The sequence below is a fragment of the Dicentrarchus labrax genome, unplaced genomic scaffold (assembly GCF_905237075.1).
Source record: "Dicentrarchus labrax unplaced genomic scaffold, dlabrax2021, whole genome shotgun sequence".
NCBI classification, from domain to species: Eukaryota; Metazoa; Chordata; class Actinopteri; family Moronidae; genus Dicentrarchus; species Dicentrarchus labrax.
In genome coordinates this window covers 7,608-30,699 of record NW_026136856.1, presented here as the reverse complement: position 1 = coordinate 30,699, position 23,092 = coordinate 7,608, and the positions used below count along the sequence as shown (strand labels likewise).

Below are 23,092 nucleotides of genomic sequence, written 5' to 3'. Positions count from 1 at the left end.
CATCTTGTGGTGTTTACAGGAAGACAGTGTGTCCATCCATGTGTATTTATCCTCATTTCTGCCTTTCTTTCTCCCCTTTTTAAACTCACATTGACAGATAAATAAAACAACCTCAGACACAAAATTCTGAATAAAAACTGCTTTAATCAACATTGTGAATCATTTCTATCTCATATGAAGAAGCAATGTAAGAATTAAAGACTGAAGCAAAACCAAACTCCATTCAAACAGTTTTACAGAGAGAAATAACTCATCAGAAGAATCAAACACTTCAACTGAAGACTGATTGTTTTAAAAACTGAACCAATGAAAGCACTGGGTACAGTGGATATATACAACTATACAATGTTTGACTCTAAAAGCAGGATCATTAACAGCTTTAATGAGTAAAGTTTGTCTCCTGATGACACAGTTTCAGCATTTCGGAGCCACATTTTCTTTTGGATTAAACTTCTTATATTGAAAGGTGGCACAATTTAGTCATTCAATGTATTTTGTAAAGCCAAGAAAGAAACATCAGTGTAATCAGATTACTTACAAAACAACATCAACTCATGTTTTGTTCAAATGAATGAAAACAGAATATTAAAAGTTCCCAATTCTGACTTTAAACTCAGAAGTGAAAGGAAGGTTTCCCATGTGGCCTTAATCCTCTCCCGTCAAAGACCAGATGATATTATAGAGTCTCAGTATTTATTATTAATCTACTTCCAACTTTATGTTTCTAATGTGACGGAGACAGACACTGAGGTCGGAGGAAACTTTGAATTGTCTTTCAAACTGACGATGAACTTTTGAACTGACAACAACTGGCTAATGAACCTATCTAATGAACCTCAAACCATCCTGATAAAAAAGGTCAAAGTTAACGATTAACTTTCCTTTCTGAACATCAGAGAAATATCAGTTGGACACAGTTTGATATCAGCAGTTTTACCACCAGCAGACTTTCCAATATAGAAATATGGGAAGATTTTCTCAGTGAAAGTGTCTCTGTGAGTGTAGATGTGAGTCATGTCTTCAGGGTCGTAGAAGGACACCTCCCCCTGTCGTAGTCCAGCTGGACTCTGATCCTCTGGGGACTCATATTCACTGAGACAGTCTGACTACCTCCATTCGTGTATTTTCCATCACGATGCAATAAACACCAGATTCCATATTCTGGTGAGGCAAATCTCTTCCCCTTCCTGTCAACTGACTCTTTAACCAAACCTATATTCCACTCAGGATGATCTCCCACCTCCACCTCCCAGCTGTGTTTGCCTGAGCTGAAGCCCTCAGAACCATGAACAATTGCATACATAGTGTTTCTCTCTGGATTGTCAGGAAGCTGCTGGTATGTGTCTCCCTGTCTCACAGTGGTCAGATCATCAGACAGACAGAGCCAGGGGTTTGCAGTGTTTGGGTCCAGAATGACAGGACTGAAGTGGACCTTGTCCTTCATCTTCTCCCAGACTCTGAAGGCCAGGTTGCCCAGGTGTTTGGCCTCATCTATCAGCACTCCTGAGAGCGGCTGTGGATCTGACAGTGAGCACTGGACTCTGGCTCTGGTCTGAGTGGGTTTATAACTGCTGAAGAACGACCCCTCGTGTTTCTGCAGGTCTTCTTCAACAGCAGAGATACTGTCTGACAGAGAGGAGATCTGCTCCTGAATCCTCCTCATCTCTCTGCTGATAGTCCTCCCCTTCTGCTCCCTCTTCCTCCCTCAGAGCTGCCAGTCTGGACTCCTCTTCCTCTTTCAGGAACTGGTGGAGCTTGTTGAACTCTGCTCTGATCTGCCTCTCTGTGGACAGCAGCTGCTTCTTGGAGTGTTGAATCACTTCATTGTACGTTTCTCCACGTGTTTGTATTTGTTCCTCTTGTCCTGCAGAGACTTTAAGTCAGATTTCATCTGGTCCTTCAGGTCTCTGACTGCTTGTTCTACAGGAACCACATTGTGACTGTGGTGATGAGAAAACTCACAGACAGGACACACAGCTCTGTCTTCATCCTTACAGAACGATTTAGGCTCTTCTTGATGTTTACTACACACCACCTCCACCCTCTTCTCTCCTTTCTCTGTCTCAGAGGATCCAGATTTCTGTCTCCCAGCAAATGAGTCAGCCAGATCCTTCAGTGCAAAGTTCACAGGTGTATTATCCTTTGAGTATCTTCTTTTACAAATGGGACAGTTTTTGTTTTTAGCTTGTTCCCAGAACTTTTGCAGGCAGCTTGAACAGAAGCTGTGGTTGCAGGTCAGAGACACAGGATCTCTGAAAGTCTCTGAACACACATGGCAGTTCAGGAAACTTTCTAAGAGAGCAATCTTTTCAGCCATTTGATGTGAAAGTTATTTTTCAATAACAGGACTCACCAACTTATCTTCACCTTTCCACTTTATACACTCCAAATGTGTTTTCCAGCAGATATCTCACACCCTGTAATGTCGTCTCGGCTCTGATAAACAACGTCTGAATCTACTTTCGTTTTAACTTCTCTCTCTCACAGGAGGAAATATTAACAGCAGGAAGTGCTGCAATGTTGTGTTTTTACCAGCAGATGGTGGCAGAGTGAAATCTTGTCCTTTTCATTCAGTACGGGACAATCACCTTGTACAGGTATCTGTAGGAAGACAGACACACAGAAAGAATGAAAATGCTCATTAAAACAAGGAGAGCTTTGTGCCTTTGTCCTCCAGTGAGGACTGAGCATTTCAACAGGCTGACACTGAACCAGTTTATTTTTCAGCCAACAGGTCACAGTGCGGCTGGTGGAAAATATTCTCAGTGGGGCTGTGCCATACTTTTTGTTTCTGTAACCATCGCAATACAATTTAACACAAACTGCAGGACACCAGTGCTCAGTGAAATACTTACTTACTTACTTACTTAAGGGACACACAGCAGATATTTGTTTGGTATGATCCGGTTTTAAATGTTAATGTTTTCCCACCAGATTACATAAAGGTGCATACACATACCACATAGCTAATAATAAATATACAAGATACAGCTCCTGACAACGTGCCCTTCCAATTCAGATTACATAGGTCTAATAAACATCATACAGAAACTGTTCTTAATGTTTTATCTGGATAGATAAAGGGTAAAACAAATACAGCACCTTCTGTTTCAGATCTATAGACTTTACCTATCTACATCTGAGTATGAGCATTTTCAGAATTTCAGTCCAACAACTGAGGTTATCTCACATTATGTTCTCTGTCACTGAGACCTTGATTGACAGCCTGGTGGTAACCTAGCAACTGCGAGTGAGCTCACATGGCTCATTTGAATATTTAAATTAGCCATGTGTTGATAGGTCAGATGCTGACCAGCCAACTCCAGCACAGACTAAACTAGCGATGTTCACCCTTCCTAATATGGCTAGCTTTACAGAGTTATCCATGTGTGCCCTGGTGTTCTCGTGTTTCTTTAGTTTCTCTGACAGGTGCTTCATATCCCTCACTCCGGTAACTGTCCATGCTGGATCTGTCCCCGTCCTTTTAAAAAGCATGAGTGCACCCAGCTAGCCAAGCCTTCCCGGTGTACCGGCTACGGGAGAAGCCGCCGCCATATACTGCTTCCCTTTCTCTCTAGCCTGCTGTCTGATTGAGAGCTCAGGTTGATCTGGGCCCAGCTCTTTCACCCCAACTTTCTCCGACAAAGTTCTCCTCTCAGACGGATCTTGGAGGAGAGATTCCACCGAGTTAGGGTTGGGTCTTGGTCTTGGAGGAGTATCGTTCACGCCCTTAGAGCCCGGTCCTTATTTTATCAGAGGCGAGCTTGGGGCGATAAAATAATCGCCCTTCTTGGATTCGATTTAAGGATGCTGATTGGCTGAATTTGATGTCATACATTCATATCTTAAATTAGCAATTGGTTTAACTGCTACATAGACCCCCTCCTGGGGGCGCTTTCTCTATCGGCCAGAGCTGATGAAGCTTCAGACAGGCAGAGGATATTTTACACATATTACTGGCTGCATTACATATTTCAAACACACAAATATTGTCAAAGATCCAAAGAAGGTGAGCTCCCCTGAGAGCCATGGTATAGTTTGCACACTGACTCAGAGTGTTGTTGTGTGTTTTCTTCCAGTACAGCTGGTCTCTCAGTGGAGGACAACCAGAGTCATATATCTACATAATACAGTTAGTTTGTATTCTGGTTGTAATTTATGGATCATTTGTTGGAATGTTTATGTGTGAATATTAAGATCCTGCTGAAGCTGAGATACACTGATAGAGGTAACACCTAGCTGGTTTATGCTTTTATATAACTGATATAAATATATATGCAGAAATATTGTTCTCAGATGAAGCATACACACTATATGGCCAAAAGTCAGCGGACACATCTCCTAATTATTGAGTTCAGGTGCCATGAAATCTCCACAGAGAATCATTTAGAATAGGTCATAAAGAGTTCAGTGACTCTCATAGGATGCCACCTTAGCCAAAAGTCAGTTTGTGAAGTTTCTGCCCGACTAGATCTGCCCGCTCAACTGTCAGTGCTCTTATTGTGAAGTGGAAGTGGTGGGAGCAACAGCAGCACTGTGGTGATATTCTAATACCATGGGCCCTATCTGTCTTTGGTTTGTCCGTTCTGGGCTACTGTAGAAACATGGTTGTTCAGTATGGCTGCCGTGCTCCTTCTGTGGATAAAAACGTCTCATTCTAAGGGAATAAAAACACAAATAGTTCTTATTTTCAGCTGATTACACACTAATGAAAACATACCTATGAGTATTATTTATTATATTTCTGACAATAAATCCTCCTCAATGTTTCACACTGGACCTTTGAATATGAGAGCGGCTGATAGAAGTCAGGTTAGGACTTTTTTATGGAACAGGGTAACAGATTTATGAATGAGATTTGCAATAGATATAGTTATTTTAGCGGTCTTTGTTTCCTGAACTTTTGTGGAGAGAACTAAAATGTGTGTGTGAGCGAAGTCCTTGCTTGTTAACAGAGAGACTCTGTTTGTGCCGACTGTGAGTTCATGTGCACACATATTATAATGTCTTTGCAGAGGTCGAGTAGAGGACTTGAGACCTGCTTCACTAACGTTGATAAAAGACTCTGACTCTGACTTGGTATTTGTGACTTGAGACTTGAGACAGAGGACTTGAAAGAAGTTGACATGTTTTATTTAATATTTGCAGTTTTGTTCCAGCTGTGTAAAAAGTGCCACTGGAGAGCTAACGGTAGCTTACAGTGCATCATGCTCACTGAAATGGACATTGTTTGTGTGTGACAAGCAGTTTACAGTTACTGGGTTGTATTTATTGATTAACTTGGAGGAATGATCTGTACCTCCACTCTGCATTATTGATCATTTTGGAGAAATATCAAATATCAGTAAGATTGATGATAAAAGGTGTAAGCAGGCTGCAGCAGTTGTTATTCACCTTACTATATTATACAACTCAACTTTTCATGTCCACTGTCTTTTAACTGGGGACGAACATTATTTATGTTATTATGTATTATTCAGATAATTAAATTACAGCCCATAAATTATCGTTGATGTTAATAATAATTATTTTGAATTGTTATGGAAAATGTTTGCAAGGCTTTGTGTTGTATGAAAGTCAAAGTATGTTTGTGAAGTTTTCTGATGAACTTTAAAAGATAAATGAACATTTGAAAAGTCAGAACTGTTGTTGTTGTTGTTGTTGTTGTTATTGTTGTTGTTGTTGTTGTTGTTGTTACATAAACTGAAGGTTGTGAACTTAAAATAGAGAAATGAGAAATTATCAATTAACCTATTGGTATCAGCCATGAGAAGCAGGTAATTATCGATTATTGTTTCAGATGAAAAGATTTCCATATCGTGCATCCTTGAGACTTACATGTGTGTGTTAAATAATATATATTATTGTTTTAATGTTTTATGCACTTTAGTAAGTTTTTGTGTATTTTGTGTGAGTTTAATACGACTAATAAGAAAATTGTATTTATTTATTTTACTGATCATGTGAAGCTAAAACTTGTTTTTTGTGAGAGTTTAGTTTCCTGAACTTAAGGCGCTTTATGTTTGACAGTGAAATGAGAGAAAGTGAGTTACTGCAGGTAAATACTGTGAATATTGTTGTAACTTGTATCTGGTGTGTTACTTTAAAAATGTAATCTGATACAATTACTATTCTGTAGTCAGTAACCTAATCCAAGTATCACAACATTAACAATCTGTTGATGGACGGCAGGAGAGCTGCACGTCTTCAGCTGATTGTAGACAGGTGTGGAGATGAGCCAGGTGGCAGGAGAGGTAAGCCACGCCCACCACACACACACACACACACACACACACACACACACAGAGGGACAGGGAAACACAAGGAAGAGTCAATACTGTTCTTTCTTTAGACTTAACAGGCTTGTGTCAGATGGTACAAATATAAAAGTCAATATGAGTATTTCTCTTCAGATAGAATCAGCTGTTAGTGATACTGAAGAAGCTTCAACAGCACTGAAGTTCCCAGCTCCTCATACATAACTGTTATTCACTAACAGGCTGCTGATATTGTTCATGTTGGCTCACTGGAAAGGTTCTGATACACTAAATGGAACAGAGCCTTAATCAATATCACTGTTAACAGCTGTGTTTACCCTACTGTTACATGTCAGAATGGCCGCTGTGAAAAAGGCCTGTTCTAGCTGACATTGCTGAGAGCTGCTTGTTCTCTCTTCCTCTGTGCTGTTGGCCACAGTATTGTGAACCACAGCGCCCTCTGCTGGAGAAACGCTGCACCGACACCAATGTATGACCACAAGCATTTTTATCTGCATTATATACAAACGCACTCAAACCTCTTTTCATATTGGCACATATCTGATAACATATACACTGATACAATATCATGTCCCATAATATGGGCCGAGCGATACATCGGGGCCCTAATATGTATTATAATATAACACAGTGACAGGGGCCATTCTGCACACTGCAGCCGGCTTTTACTTTGATATAAGGAGGTTTTACTGATGATACTTTTCTATTTCTACTTAAAGGGAACTTCTGTATTTTCTATCTAACGGACTACTGGGGACAACAATATGAAACACTGACAGCAGTACTGAGAGACAGCGTTATCCTTTGGGCCTGATTGCAGTTAGTCTGTGTGATTGTGTGACTTTGGTGAGTTCAAACTAACGTATTAAAACATCAATAAATCACACAATAACACAAACTAACTAACAGATTGAAGCAGCAGGCGGACCAGCAACTGCTCTGTTCTGTGAGTTAAAATGAGTGTTTTTGTCTCTGGAGTCTGGTGGAGAGTGATAGTGATATTACGGCTGTTTGTGGTTAAACTAAAGGTCTATCTCTGTAGGGATCCTTTCCATAATGCTGTCAGACACTGACAATAACAACCTGAGTCTGTCAGTGAGAGAAATGGGGTGTCCAGAGGGGGGCCGAAATATCTGCTGATTTAATCACAAACAATCACATATATCAATATTTGATTGGAAAAACCCCCAAATGAAGATATTTGAACTCACAAACATTATTGTGGCACATTATTAAAGCACTGAAACATCTAAAGGAGGCATTGGAAATCAACACATTGTTTGATTGACAAAGATTCTGCCTGTGTCTGTGACAAGTTGGGAATTGATACTCTTTAGACTGTTGTGCAGGTAAAGGAAAGCTGAATATTTATTACATTTATTAAGAGTGTTTATTTTTTCATTGTTATTTAATTCTAACATGTAAAAATTCTAATATTCAAAGTATTTCCAATCTTAACCTGTGATCTACAGACTGGTCTCAGTGCTGTACTCTGAGATCGATTGCTTTAGTCTCCGCCCACATACCTGGAGAATTCGCGCTCTTCGCTCTTTTCTCATTTGAATAAAGCTCGCGCAAGAGACACACATCTAATATCTTTTGTGATTATTTCTCCCCTCTTTAGTTTGAGGGATAACATATCCATCTTGTGGTGTTTATAGGAAGACAGTGTGTCCATCCATGTGTATTTATCCTCATTTCTGCCTTTCTTTCTCCTCTTTCTAAACTCACATTGACAGATAAAGAAAACAACCTCAGACACAAAATTCATAATAAAAACTGCTTTAATCAACATTGTGTGAATCATTTCTATCTCATATGAAGAAGCAATGTAAGAATTAAAGACTGAAGCAAAACCAAACTCCATTCAAACAGTTTTACAGAGAGAAATAACTCATCAGAAGAATCAAACACTTCAACTGAAGACTGATTGTTTTAAAAACTGAACCAATGAAAGCACTGGGTACAGTGGATATATACAACTATACAATGTTTGACTCTAAAAGCAGGATCATTAACGGCTTTAATTAGTAAAGTTTGTCTCCTGATGACACAGTTTCAGCATTTTGAAGACAGTTTCTTTTGGAATAAACTTTATATTAAATTGTGGCACAACTTACTCACTCAATCTATTTTTTAAAGCCAAGAAAGAAACATCAGTGTAATCAGAGTAATTACAAAACAACATCAACTCATGTTTTGTTCAAATGAATGAAAACAGAATATTAAAAGTTCCCAATTCTGACTTTAAACTCAGAAGTGAAAGGAAAGTTTCCCATGTGGCCCTAATCCTCTCCCGTCAAAGACCAGATGATATTATAGAGTCTCAGTATTTATTATTAATCTACTTCCAACTTTATGTTTCTAATGTGACGGAGACAGACACTGAGGTCGGAGGAAACTTTGAATTGTCTTTCAAACTGACGATGAACTTTTGAACTGACAACAACTGGCTGTAAATGTTTGCAGTTTCCTGCATGAAAACCATTTTGGATGATTTCTTTCAGAGCTCAGAAACATTTCTGTGACCCTCAACATCAAATCAAATCTGCTCTCAAAGACGAGCAGATCCAGAATGCTGCTTTGGGTCTGAAGTGTGATGATGAGTTTAGAGTCTAATGAACCTCAAACCATCCTGATGAAAAAGGTCAAAGTTAACGATTAACTTTCATTCCTGAACATCAGAGAAATATCAGTTGGACACAGTTTGATATCAGCAGTTTTACCACCAGCAGACTTTCCAATATAGAAATATGGGAAGATTTTCTCAGTGAAAGTGTCTCTGTGAGTGTAGATGTGAGTCATGTATTCAGGGTCGTAGAAGGACACCTCCCCCCTGTCGTAGTCCAGCTGGACTCTGACCCTCATGAGACTCATATTCACTGAGACAGTCTGACCAACTCCATTAGTGTATTTTCCATCACGATGCAATAAACACCAGAATCCATATTTTGGTGTAGCAAATATCTTCCCCTTCTTGTCAACTGACTCTTTACCCAAACCTATATTCCAGTCAGGATGATTTCCCACCTCCACCTCCCAGCTGTGTTTCCCTGAGCTGAAGCCCTCAGAACCATGAACAATTGGATACATAGTGTGTCTCTCTGGATTGTCAGGAAGCTGCTGTGTGTCTCTCTGTCTCACAGTGGTCAGATCATCAGACAGATAGACCCAGGGGGCTGCAGTGTTTGGGTCCAGAATGACAGGACTGAAGTGGACCTTGTCCTTCATCTTCTCCCAGACTCTGAAGGCCAGGTTTCCCAGGTGTTTGGCCTCATCTATCAGCACTCCTGAGAGCAGCTGTGGATCTGACAGTGAGCACTGGACTCTGGCTCTGGTCTGAGTGGGTTTATAACTGCTGAGGAACGGCCCCTCGTGTTTCTGCAGGTCTTCTTCAACAGCAGAGATACTGTCTGACAGAGAGGAGATCTCCTCCTGAATCCTCCTCATCTCTCTGCTGATAGTCCTCCCCTTCTGCTCCTCTTCCTCCCTCAGAGCTGCCAGTCTGGACTCCTCTTCCTCTTTCAGGAACTGGTGGAGCTTGTTGAACTCTGCTCTGATCTGCCTCTCTGTGGACAGCAGCTGCTTCTTGGAGTGTTGAATCACTTCATTGTAGGTTTTCTCCACGTGTTTGTATTTGTTCCTCTTGTCCTGCAGAGACTTTAAGTCAGATTTCATCTGGTCCTTCAGGTCTCTGACTGCTTGTTCTACAGGAACCACATTGTGACTGTGGTGATGAGAAAACTCACAGACAGGACACACAGCTCTGTCTTCATCCTTACAGAACAATTTAGGCTCTTCTTGATGTTTACTACACACCACCTCCACCCTCTTCTCTCCTTTCTCTGTCTCAGAGGATCCAGATTTCTGTCTCCCAGCAAACGAGTCAGCCAGATCCTTCAGTGCAAAGTTCACAATCAGATTATCCTTTGAGGATTTTCTTTTACAAATGGGACAGTTTTTGTTTTTAGCTTGTTCCCAGAACTTTTGCAGGCAGCTTGAACAGAAGCTGTGGTTGCAGGTCAGAGACACAGGATCTCTGAAAGTCTCTGAACACACATGGCAGTTCAGGAAACTTTCTAAGAGAGCAATCTTTTCAGCCATTTGATGTGAAAGTTATTTTTCAATAACAGGACACACCAACTTGTCTTCACCTTTCCACTTTATACACTCCAAATGTGTGTTTTCCAGCAGATATCTCACACCCTGTAATGTCGTCTCAGCTCTGTTCAACAACGTCTGAATCTACTTTCGTTTTAACTTCTCTCTCTCACAGGAGGAAATATTAACAGCAGGAAGTGCTGCAATGTTGTGTTTTTACCAGCAGATGGTGGCAGAGTGAAATCTTGTCCTTTTCATTCAGTACGGGACAATCACCTTGTACAGGTATCTGTAGGAAGACAGACACACAGAAAGAATGAAAATGCTCATTAAAACAAGGAGAGCTTTGTGCCTTTGTCCTCCAGTGAGGACTGAGCATTTCAACAGGCTGACACTGAACCAGTTTATTTTTCAGCCAACAGGTCACAGTGCGGCTGGTGGAAAATATTCTCAGTGGGGCTGTGCCATACTTCTTTGTTTCTGTAACCATCGCAATACAATTTAACACAAACTGCAGGACACCAGTGCTCAGTGAAATACTTACTTACTTACTTACTTAAGGGACACACAGCAGATATTTGTTTGGTATGATCCGGTTTTAAATGTTAATGTTTTTCCACCAGATTACATAAAGGTGCATACACATACCACATAGCTAATAATAAATATACAAGATACAGCTCATGACAACGTGCCCTTCCAATTCAGATTACATAGGTCTAATAAACATCATACAGAAACTGTTCTTAATGTTTTATCTGGATAGATAAAGGGTAAACAAATACAGCACCTTCTGTTTCTGATGTATAGACTTTACCTATCTTCATCTGAGTATGAGCATTTTCAGAATTTCAGTCCAACAACCGAGGTTATCTCACATTATGTTCTCTGTCTGAGAGTTTGATTGACAGCCTGGTGGTAACCTAGCAACTGCGAGTGAGTGCACATGGCTCATTTGAATATTTAAATTAGCCATGTGTTGATAGGTCAGATGCTGACCAGCCAACTCCAGCACAAACTAAGCTGCAAGCTTTACCGCCATACAAAGCGAAACCATAGAAACAGTCATTGTTTTCTTGATCTGGGTACAAAAAGAACCGATTGCAGGTATCTGTTGTTTCGGTCGATATCTTACCATTCTTACACAAAAACAGAAACATCATATTACACAAGCCTTTCATTTGCATTGTAAACTGAACTGAACTGACTGTTTCCAGTCCAACAGCTGGTTCTGTATCCACATAATACAGTTAGTTTGTATTCTGGTTGTAATTTATGGATCATTTGTTGGAATGTTTATGTGTGAATATTAAGATCCTGCTGAAGCTGAGATAGACTGATAGAGGTAACACCTAGCTGGTTTATGCTTTTATATAACTGATATAAATATATATGCAGAAATATTGTTCTCAGATGAAGCATACACACTATATGGCCAAAAGTCAGCGGACACATCTCCTAATTATTGAGTTCAGGTGCCATGAAATCTCCACAGAGAATCATTTAGAATAGGTCATAAAGAGTTCAGTGACTCTCATAGGATGCCACCTTAGCCAAAAGTCAGTTTGTGAAGTTTCTGCCCGACTAGATCTGCCCACTCAACTGTCAGTGCTCTTATTGTGAAGTGGAAGTGGTGGGAGCAACAGCAGCTCTGCCACAAAGTGTTGATATTCTAATACCATGGGCATTAATATGGAGTCGGGCCCCCTATGCAGCTATAACAGCCGGCACTCTTCTGGGAAACGGCTTTGTGCAAATGGCCCTATCTGTGTTTGGTTTGTCCGTTCTGGGCTACTGTAGAAACATGGTTGATCAGTATGGCTGCCGTGCTCCTTCTGTGGATAAAAACGTCTCATTCTAAGGGAATAAAAACACAAACGGTTCTTATTTTCAGCTGATTACACACTAATGAAAACATACCTATGAATATTATTTATTATATTTCTGACAATAAATCCTCCTCAATGTTTCACACTGGACCTTTGAATATGAGAGCGGCTGATAGAAGTCAGGTTAGGACTTTTTTATGGAACAGGGTAACAGATTTATGAATGAGATTTGCAATAGATATAGTTATTTTAGCGGTCTTTGTTTCCTGAACTTTTGTGGAGAGAACTAAAATGTGTGTGTGAGCGAGTCCTTGCTTGTTAACAGAGAGACTCTGTTTGTGCCGACTGTGAGTTCATGTGCACACATATTATAATGTCTTTGCAGAGGTCGAGTAGAGGACTTGAGACCTGCTTCACTAACGTTGATAAAAGACTCAAACTGACTCTGACTTGGTATTTGTGACTTGAGACTTGAGACAGAGGACTTGAAAGAAGTTGACATGTTTTATTTAATAATTGCAGTTTTGTTCCAGCTGTGTAAAAAGTGCCACTGGAGAGCTAACGGTAGCTTACAGTGCATCATGCTCACTGAAATGGACATTGTGTGTGTGTGACAAGCAGTTTACAGTTACTGGGTTGTATTTATTGATTAACTTGGAGGAATGATCTGTGCCTCCACTCTGCATTATTGATCATTTTGGAGAAATATCAAATATCTGTCAGATTGATGATAAAAGGTGTAAGCAGGCTGCAGCAGTTGTTATTCACCTTACTATATTATACAACTCAACTTTTCATGTCCACTGTCTTTTAACTGGGGACGAACATTATTTATGTTATTATGTATTATTCAGATAATTAAAATTACAGCCCATAAATTATCGTTGATGTTAATAATAATTATTTTGAATTGTTATGGAAAATGTTTGCAAGGCTTTGTGTTGTATGAAAGTCAAAGTATGTTTGTGAAGTTTTCTGATGAACTTTAAAAGATAAATGAACATTTGAAAAGTCAGAACTGTTGTTGTTGTTGTTGTTGTTGTTGTTGCATAAACTGAAGGTTGTGAACTTAAAATAGAGAAATGTGAAATGATCAATTAACTTATTGGTATCAGCCATGAGAAGCAGGTAATTATCGATTATTGTTTCAGATGAAAAGATTTCCATATCGTGCATCCTTGAGACTTACATGTGTGTGTTAAATAATATATATTATTGTTTTAATGTTTTATGCACTTTAGTAAGTTTTTGTGTATTTTGTGTGAGTTTAATACGACTAATAAGAAAATTGTATTTATTTATTTTACTGATCATGTGAAGCTAAAACTACTTGTTTAGTTTCCTGAACTTAAGGCGCTTTATGTTTGACAGTGAAATGAGAGAAAGTGAGTTACTGCAGGTAAATACTGTGAATATTGTTGTAACTTGTATCTGGTGTGTTACTTTAAAAATGTAATCTGATACAATTACTATTCTGTAGTCAGTAACCTAATCCAAGTATCACAACATTAACAATCTGCTGATGGACGGCAGGAGAGCTGCACGTCTTCAGCTGATTGTAGACAGGTGTGGATATGAGCCAGGTGGCAGGAGAGGTAAGCCACGCCCACCACACACACACACACACACGCTGATATTGTTCATGTTGGCTCACTGGAAAGGTTCTGATACACTAAATGGAACAGAGCCTTAATCAATATCACTGTTAACAGCTGTGTTTACCCTACTGTTACATGTCAGAATGGCCGCTGTGAAAAAGGTCTGTTCTAGCTGACATTGCTGAGAGCTGCTTGTTCTCTCTTCCTCTGTGCTGTTGGCCACAGTATTGTGAACCACAGCGCCCTCTGCTGGAGAAACGCTGCACCGACACCAATGTATGACCACAAGCATTTTTATCTGCGTTATATACAAACGCACTCAAACCTCTTTTCATATTGGCACATATCTGATAACATATACACTGATACAATATCATGTCCCATAATATGGGCCGAGCGATACATCGGGGCCCTAATATGTATTATAATATAACACAGTGACAGGGGCCATTCTGCACACTGCAGCCGGCTTTTACTTTGATATAAGGAGGTTTTACTGATGATACTTTTCTATTTCTACTTAAAGGGAACTTCTGTATTTTCTATCTAACGGACTACTGGGGACAACAATATGAAATACTGACAGCAGTACTGAGAGACAGCGTTATCCTTTGGGCCTGATTGCAGTTAGTCTGTGTGATTGTGTGACTTTGGTGAGTTCAAACTAACGTATTAAAACATCAATAAATCACACAATAACACAAACTAACTAACAGATTGAAGCAGCAGGCGGACCAGCAACTGCTCTGTTCTGTGAGCTAAAATTAGTGTTTTTGTCTCTGGAGTCTGGTGGAGAGTGTAGAGTCAAAGGAGACCTTAAAATATGAACTCATTCATTTGGTGTGGTTAACTGGACTTTTATTGTGACGGGTCACTTCATGTCACCTCATTTGGTCACTTCCTGTGACAGTCACCTGATGCAGCTTGATGATGTGCAATGTCCAGGTGATAAAACTTCTGGCAGGGCGTTACTCTTCTCTTCCTCTCTCTCTCTTCACTCACCTCGCTGTTTTTGACCTCAGTGCAGCCCGGTCCGCCACCAACGCACAACAAAGTGGTGCCCCGTGTGAGGTATAGTACTGTTGATTATTAATCATAATTGTGCAATATTATTATTTCACTTTTTATTTTTTTTTAGATAACCGTCTTAATCTTTCCAGCAGTCTGTACCACTAGTCCACCACCACAGTAGACATCCAACTGTACTCACAAACAAAGTACATTGTGGTGAAATTGATTTATTCATCATAAAGAATTTGAGAATATTGATTTTAAGCCCTCATAGGAGTTACCTTAAGAGTTTGCTGTTGCTGCTAGCTATTCTGAGCTAAACCTACACTGTAGGAAAATAAGAATTTGGTTCAGCATTCAATCAGACAGATTCAATGAATTCTAGTCAAACTCGTCGTAATTGCTGTAAAATAAAAGTGCTCCTCCTTTTTAATTAAGACCCAGCGTGCCCCTGGCCCTGTGATAAATAGAGCTTGTAACTCACTGATTCTGCCGTGAATTTCAGCCTCAGTAAGAAGTAGAGCCTGAGATAGAGCCACAGCTGCTACCAAAAAAATAAAGTTAGCAGCAGAGACTGTTTGGACACCAGAACCACAACTCTGATCATCCTGACTCTTCTTCTTCCTCCATTGGACTGTCGGTAACGTACTGGGCATAGACAGATAACTTAACAGAGTTAACGGCTAAACAAGGGCTGTTTAATCACTGTTAATGTTACTGATGTGTTTTATTCAGGTTATTGTGGTTATTGGATTGTGTTGTTGAATTGATTAACTCAGGTTACTGTAGTAACTGTAGTCTCTGAGACAGTGCTAGGGTGATGTTAACTTAGTTTAATGTTATGCTTCACACAGACACCGTCTTTGCATGCAACTAACTCCCTTTTAACGGCACCGTTAATCTACGATCACATACACACATATTCAGCCTCAACCTCCTCCATACTATTTGTCTCTCACCAACACGTATGTTGGAGTTACACTACTTAATAATAAAGGTAATTAATCACTGGTGATTAATAATACACTCGTAAATGGGGCACCACCTCCGTTGTTTAGCTACTGGAATGATCCGGAGGAAATTATTCCAAAAATCTAATAAATTAAATTTCAAAATCTATATTCAATCTCATATTCTGAAGTAGTGATTTCTTTTACACAGATTCATCGATTTCCCCGCATCAAATCAAACCTGCACCCACAAGGACATACAGTTATATATGTTTATTAACTAAACTAATGCAGAGTAAATAATATGAAATGATAATGCAAACAAATGACAACAAGTAACAGAACATGTGGACTGTAAATGAAATTATTAATATTGGGTGATTCAGGAGCGATGGTGGATTTTGCGATACGGCTAGTAAATTTAAAATATTACGGGAGTGAATTTTAAAACTACGAGGCCCTAACCGAAAATTCTCCTAAGCTTAAACGATGGGGATCAAAGCTTACAGACAGACACCAGCGTCTCTTATTCATGTGTGTGAATCCGGCCGTGTACCGGAGAGTCTTCGTTTGTAGACGTATTCCAGGCCCTTGGCTTTCCTCCTGCTTTCACAGCTCGACTGCGGCTTTGCGTCACTGGTCCAACAGGCCGAAGGAAGTTGCGTCTCGTCCCTGTTGAAGACGCTCCGATTCAAAAGCCCAGCGTGAAGTTTACGCTTGAGTTCGCTGGAGGCAGAGAGTGGCTGGATAATAATGTCTTTGTTTGGCTGGAAACGTTTGTACGTCTTCTTGAGCAGTCAACTACAGCGAGTGGTTGGTCTTCAGCTGTGATTGCAAACTAATTCAACTTCTTGTTTAAAATAGCTGGAGGATGAAACGCTGGCCGGGCGAATCTTTATCGTCACTAAATCCAAGAATTAAATTAAATTCACTGTCTGTGAATACTTCTCAATATATATATTAGACTACAAAAAGTATAAAAATAATTAAGTTCGTTCTTGTTAGAGCTTTCAAAATAAACGTACTTAGCAAAGTACTTCAGCTCCGCAAGTTATCAAAAAAACACAATAGGGTGACTGTTGAATTTGTAGACCAATAAAGGGCCTCTGGTGATGAGGAGAGGAGAGGACAAGTTCCTACACGTATCATACTCAGCTGAAACATCTGGTCAGAGGACAAAGGACACACACACACACACACACATACACACACACACACACACACACACACACACACAGACACACACCTTTTCCTCTAACTTAGTTCCTATAAGTTAGATTGTTTACAGTGTTTTTTCCTCTGTTTGCTTTTATTATTTCTTTAATAAATGTTTGTTTATATATGCTGGCCTATTTAATGTCTACAAGAGTGGGTGATACCAACCTCTTCTATGTAGAACTCCAAAGCCTTCCACTTTAGCTATTAATAATGATTTTGGTTATTGATATTCATTTAATTATTAATCCGATTTCTGAATTAATTGTTGGTGAATTTTTTGAGACTGATCAATCAATTATTGGCTATCGTTTCCCTTATTTAAGGGTGGTGCCCCGAGGATCTTTAATATTAATTAAAGTCATATTCTATTATCTAACTGCCTATTTATTAATTCGACTAATACAGTTAAACCACTGTAACACCCTGCAAGAGTGATAGTGATATTCTAGCTGTTTGTGGTTAAACTAAAGGTCTATCTCTGTAGGGATCCTTTCTATAATGCTGTCAGACACTAACAATAACAACCTGAGTCTGTCAGTGAGAGTAATATCCACAGGGTGTCCAGAGGGGGGCCGAAATATCTGCTGATTTAATCACAAACAATCACATATATAAATATTTGGTTGGAAAAGCCCCCAAATGAAGATATTTGAACTCACAAACATTATTGTGGCACATTATTAAAGCACTGAAATATCTAAAGGAGGCATTGGAAATCAACACATTGTTTGATTGACAAAGATTCTGTCTGTATTCATTGAGCTTAATCTGATCATTGCAAATGATTAAATCATGAATTAATTGTGATTAACCAAGTTTTTTTGGAAAGCTGAGTTCAATTTCACTAGCCACAACTAGGCCTGATTACTGCCAGACATGTTGAATCAATAATCACTTAAATAGAACCTGTCTGACAAAGTGAAGTAGGCTAAAAGATCTCAAAAAGCAATACATAATGCCGTGATGTAAAGAAATTTTAGAACAGATGAGAAACAAAATCATTGACATCTCTCAGTCTGGAAAGGGTTACAACGCCATTTCTAAGGCTTTGGGACTCCAGTGAACCTGGGTGAGAGCCGTTATCCACAAATGGAGAAAACTTGGAGCAGTGGTGAACCTTCCCTGGCCGACCACAATTACTCCAAGAGTGCATCAATGACTGATCCAGGAGGTCACAAAAGAAACCAGAACAACATCTAAAGAATTGCAGGCCTCACTTTCCTCAGTTAAGGTCAGTGTTTATGATTCAACAATAAGAAAGAGACTGGGCAAAAATGGAATCCATGGGAGAGTTCCAAGGCAAAAACCACTGCTGAGCAAAAATAACACAAAAACATCTCGATTACCCCCCAAGACTTTTGGGAAAATATTCTGGACTGACGAGACAAAATCTGAACTTTTTGGAAGGTGTGCATCCCGTTACATCAGGTGTAAAATTAACGCAGCATTTCATAAAAAGAACATCATACCATCGGTCAAACATGGTGGTGGTAGTGTGATGGTCTGGGGCTGCTTTGCTGCTTCAGGACCTGGACCACTTGACATAATTAATGGAACCATGAATTCTGCTCTCTACCAGAAATCCTGAAGGAGAATGTCTAACCATCAGTTTGTGACTTTAAGTTCAAGCACACCTGGGTTATGCTGCAGGACAATGATCCGAAACAAACCTGCAGGTCCACCTCTGAATGGCTTAAAAAAACCAAAATGAAGGTTTTGGAGTGGCCTAGTCAAAGTCGATGCTGTGGCATGACCTTAAACAGCTGTTCATGCTCAGAAATCCTCCAATGTGGCTGAATTAAAAACAACTGCAAAGAAGACTGGGCCAAAATTCCTCCACAGCGATGTGAAAGACCCATTGCCAGTTATCGCAAACACTTGATTGCAGTTGTTACTGCTGAAGGTGGCACAACCAGTTTTTAGGTTTAGGGGGCAATTACTTTTTCATATAGGGTCAGGTAGGTTTGGATAGCTTTTTTCCCTCAATAAATAAAATCATTTAAAAACTGCGTTTTGTATTTACTCAGGTTATATTTGTCTAATATTAAAATGTGTTAGATGATCTGAGAAATGTAAGTGTGACAAATATGCAAACAAATAAGAAGTCAGAAAGGGGGCAAATACTTTTCCACAGCACTGTACTTTGACGGATTACATTGCAGATGGTTTTGCAGCTGCAGCTCTCTCACTCAGTACTGGACCCATTTCAAAACTCCTTGTATCCATGAATCACTCAGAATCAGAATCAGAATCAGAAATACTTTAATAATCCCAGGGGGAAATTATTTTCAGAATCAAAAACATGAGAACAGAAGGTCCAGGTTGAAAAACACAGAAGTTACCAGCAGCTTGAATGGACATAAAACTAAATAAGTGACACAATGTGGAAATAAAAGGTTCAAAGTGTCTAAAATGAGCTGTGAACAAAATGTGTACTTTGTCTCCATCTTGTGGTGTTTATAGGAAGACAGTGTGTGAGAAATAACTCATCAGAAGAATCAAACACTTCAACTGAAGACTGATTGTTTAAAACTGAACCAATGAAAGCACTGGGTACAGTGGATATATACAACTATACAATGTTTGAATCTAAAAGCAGGATCATTAACGGCTTTAATTAGTAAAGTTTGTCTCCTGATGACAGTTTCAGCATTTTGGAACCACATTTTCTTTTGGATTAAACTTATATTAAAAGGTGGCACAATTTACTCACTCAATCAATTTTTTAAAGCCAAGAAAGAAACATCAGTGTAATCAGAGTACTTACAAAACAACATCAACTCATATTTTGTTCAAATGAATGAAAACAGAATATTAAAAGTTCCCAATTCTGACTTTAAACTTAGAAGTGAAAGGAATGTTTCCCATGTGGCCCTAATCCTCTCCCGTCAAAGACCAGATGATATTATAGAGTCTCAGTATTTATTATTAATCTACTTCCAACTTTATGTTCCTAATGTGACGGAGACAGACACTGAGGTCGGAGGAAACTTTGAATTGTCTTTCAAACTGACGATGAACTTTTGAACTGACAACAACTGGCTGTAAATGTTTGCAGTTTCCTGCATGAAAACCATTTTCTGAAGTCTGAAGTGTGATGATGAACCTCAAACCATCCTGATGAAAAAGGTCAAAGTTAACGATTAACTTTCCTTTCTGAACATCAGAGAAATATCAGTTGGACACAGTTTGATATCAGCAGTTTCACCATCAGCAGACTTTCCAATATAGAAATATGGGAAGATTTTCTCAGTGAAAGTGTCTCTGTGAGTGTAGATGTGAGTCATGTATTCAGGGTCGTAGAAGGACACCTCCCCCCTGTCGTAGTCCAGCTGGACTCTGATCCTCTGGAGACTCTTATTCACTGGGACAGTCTGACCAACTCCATTACTGTATTTTCCATCACAATGCTTTAAACACCTGAATCCATATTTTGGTGAGGGAGATATCTTCCCCTTCTTGTCAACTGACTCTTTAACCAAACCTATATTCCAGTCAGGATGATCTCCCACCTCCACCTCCCAGCTGTGTTTCCCTGAGCTGAAGCCCTCAGAACCATGAACAATTGCATACATAGTGTATCTCTCTGGATTGTCAGGAAGCTGCTGGTATGTGTCTCCCTGTCTCACAGTGGTCAGATCATCAGACAGACAGAGCCAGGGGGCTGCAGTGTTTGGGTCCAGAATGACAGGACTGAAGTGGACCTTGTCCTTCATCTTCTCCCAGACTCTGAAGGCCAGGTTGCCCAGGTGTTTGGCCTCATCTATCAGCACTCCTGAGAGCAGCTGTGGATCTGACAGTGAGCACTGGACTCTGGCTCTGGTCTGAGTGGGTTTATAACTGCTGAGGAACGGCCCCTTGTGTTTCTGCAGGTCTTCTTCAACAGCAGAGATACTGTCTGACAGAGAGGGAGATCTCCTCCTGAATCCTCCTCATCTCTCTGCTGATAGTCCTCCCCTTCTGCTCCTCTTCCTCCCTCAGAGCTGCCAGTCTGGACTCCTCTTCCTCTTTCAGGAACTGGTGGAGCTTGTTGAACTCTGCTCTGATCTGCCTCTCTGTGGACAGCAGCTGCTTCTTGGAGTGTTGAATCACTTCATTGTAGGTTTTCTCCACGTGTTTGTATTTGTTCCTCTTGTCCTGCAGAGACTTTAAGTCAGATTTCATCTGGTCCTTCAGGTCTCTGACTGCTTGTTCTACAGGAACCACCTTGTGACTGTGGTGATGAGAAAACTCACAGACAGTACACACAGCTCTGTCTTCATCCTTACAGAACAATTTAGGCTCTTCTTGATGTTTACTACACACCACCTCCACCCTCTTCTCTCCTTTCTCTGTCTCAGAGGATCCAGATTTCTGTCTCCCAGCAAACAAGTCAGCCAGATCCTTCAGTGCAAAGTTCACAGGTGTATTATCCTTTGAGGATTTTCTTTTACAAATGGGACAGTTTTTGTTTTTAGCTTGTTCCCAGAACTTTTGCAGGCAGCTTGAACAGAAGCTGTGGTTGCAGGTCAGAGACACAGGATCTCTGAAAGTCTCTGAACACACATGGCAGTTCAGGAAACTTTGGACGACAGCAATCTTTTCAGCCATTTGATGTGAAAGTTATTTTTCAATAACAGGACACACCAACTTATCGTCTCTTCACCTTTCCACTTTATACACTCCAAATGTGTGTTTTCCAGCAGATATCTCACACCCTGTAATGTCGTCTCAGCTCTGATAAACAACGTCTGAATCTACTTTCGTTTTAACTTCCCTCTCTCACAGGAGGAAATATTAACAGCAGGAAGTGCTGCAATGTTGTGTTTTCACCAGCAGATGGTGGCAGAGTGAAATCTTGTCCTTTTCATTCAGTACGGGACAATCACCTTGTACAGGTATCTGTAGGAAGACAGACACACAGAAAGAATGAAAATGCTCATTAAAACAAGGAGAGCTTTGTGCCTTTGTCCTCCAGTGAGGACTGAGCATTTCAACAGGCTGACACTGAACCAGTTTATTTTTCAGCCAACAGGTCACAGTGCGGCTGGTGGAAAATATTCTCAGTGGGGCTGTGCCATACTTTTTTGTTTCTGTAACCATCGCAATACAATTTAACACAAACTGCAGGACACCAGTGCTCAGTGAAATAGTCAGTAGGGCTGGGTATCGTTTAAAAACGTTCGATACCAGTACCGATACCAATTGAGTACTTTATTTGATACTTTTTTTCAACACTGTAAATGTCACCACTCCTCCCCATTCAAAGGATTTTTACACTAATACATTCTGAAAGTGCTCAAAAATGTATTTAATAACTGTACAAACATGTACAACGAAGAATTATATATATATATATTACATATTAAGTGAAGTTATCGACGGTTGCTCTGTGTTAGGGTGGCCATTTCCTTCACATCAAAAGGAGGACACTTTGCATACACAGGGACACACAGCAGATATTTGTTTGGTATGATCCGGTTTTAAATGTTAATGTTTTTCCACCAGATTACATAAAGGTGCATACACATACCACATAGCTGATAATAAATATACAAGATACAGCTCATGACAACGTGCCCTTCCAATTCAGATTACATAGGTCTAATAAACATCATACAGAAACTGTTCTTAATGTTTTATCTGGATAGATAAAGGGTAAAACAAATACAGCACCTTGAACTGAACTGACTGTTTCAGTCCAACAGCTGGTTCTGTGTCGTCTTTGACTGCCCTCAGCTGGTAGCTGTGTTCAGGTGCTCCTCCAGCACACTGTCAATGGAGGCAACAAAATCCACCAAGCCCGGGAAACTGCGGGGTTGTCCGAGGAGTCGAGTCAGTCTCGTCATGCCCACACAAGGCCAACTCAAAAGTCCCACAAAACTTCCCACAGTTGATAATTCTGGATAAACTGTGGCTGTTTTTATCCACTTCCTCATGATGTTTCCTCACCACAATCCTGTGGCCGTCATCCAGCTGCGTAGTGATGTTCACCCTTCCTTATATGGCTAGCTTTACAGAGTTATCTATGTGTGCCCTGGTGTTCTCATGTTTCTTTACCTTCTCTGACAGGTGCTTCATATCCCTCACTCCGGTAACTGTCCATGCTGGATCTGTCCCCGTCCTTT

The 23,092-nt window shown here is 40.0% G+C and overlaps 1 protein-coding gene and 2 pseudogenes across 1 annotated transcript; all 3 read right to left on the bottom strand.

Annotated features, from left to right (window-relative positions):
* Positions 1-841: 841 nt before the first annotated feature.
* Positions 842-10,608, bottom strand: LOC127360204 (zinc-binding protein A33-like; annotated as a pseudogene).
* Positions 8,045-21,618, bottom strand: LOC127360203 (E3 ubiquitin-protein ligase TRIM35-like; annotated as a pseudogene).
* Positions 9,088-10,424, bottom strand: LOC127360202 (E3 ubiquitin-protein ligase TRIM35-like). The gene is made up of 2 exons (XM_051394493.1): positions 9,275-10,424; positions 9,088-9,128 (listed from the first exon to the last, which is right to left on the bottom strand). Exons 1-2 carry the CDS (start codon positions 10,380-10,382, stop codon positions 9,088-9,090), a joined length of 1,149 nt encoding a protein of 382 aa, XP_051250453.1. The 5' UTR covers positions 10,383-10,424.
* Positions 21,619-23,092: the final 1,474 nt, after the last annotated feature.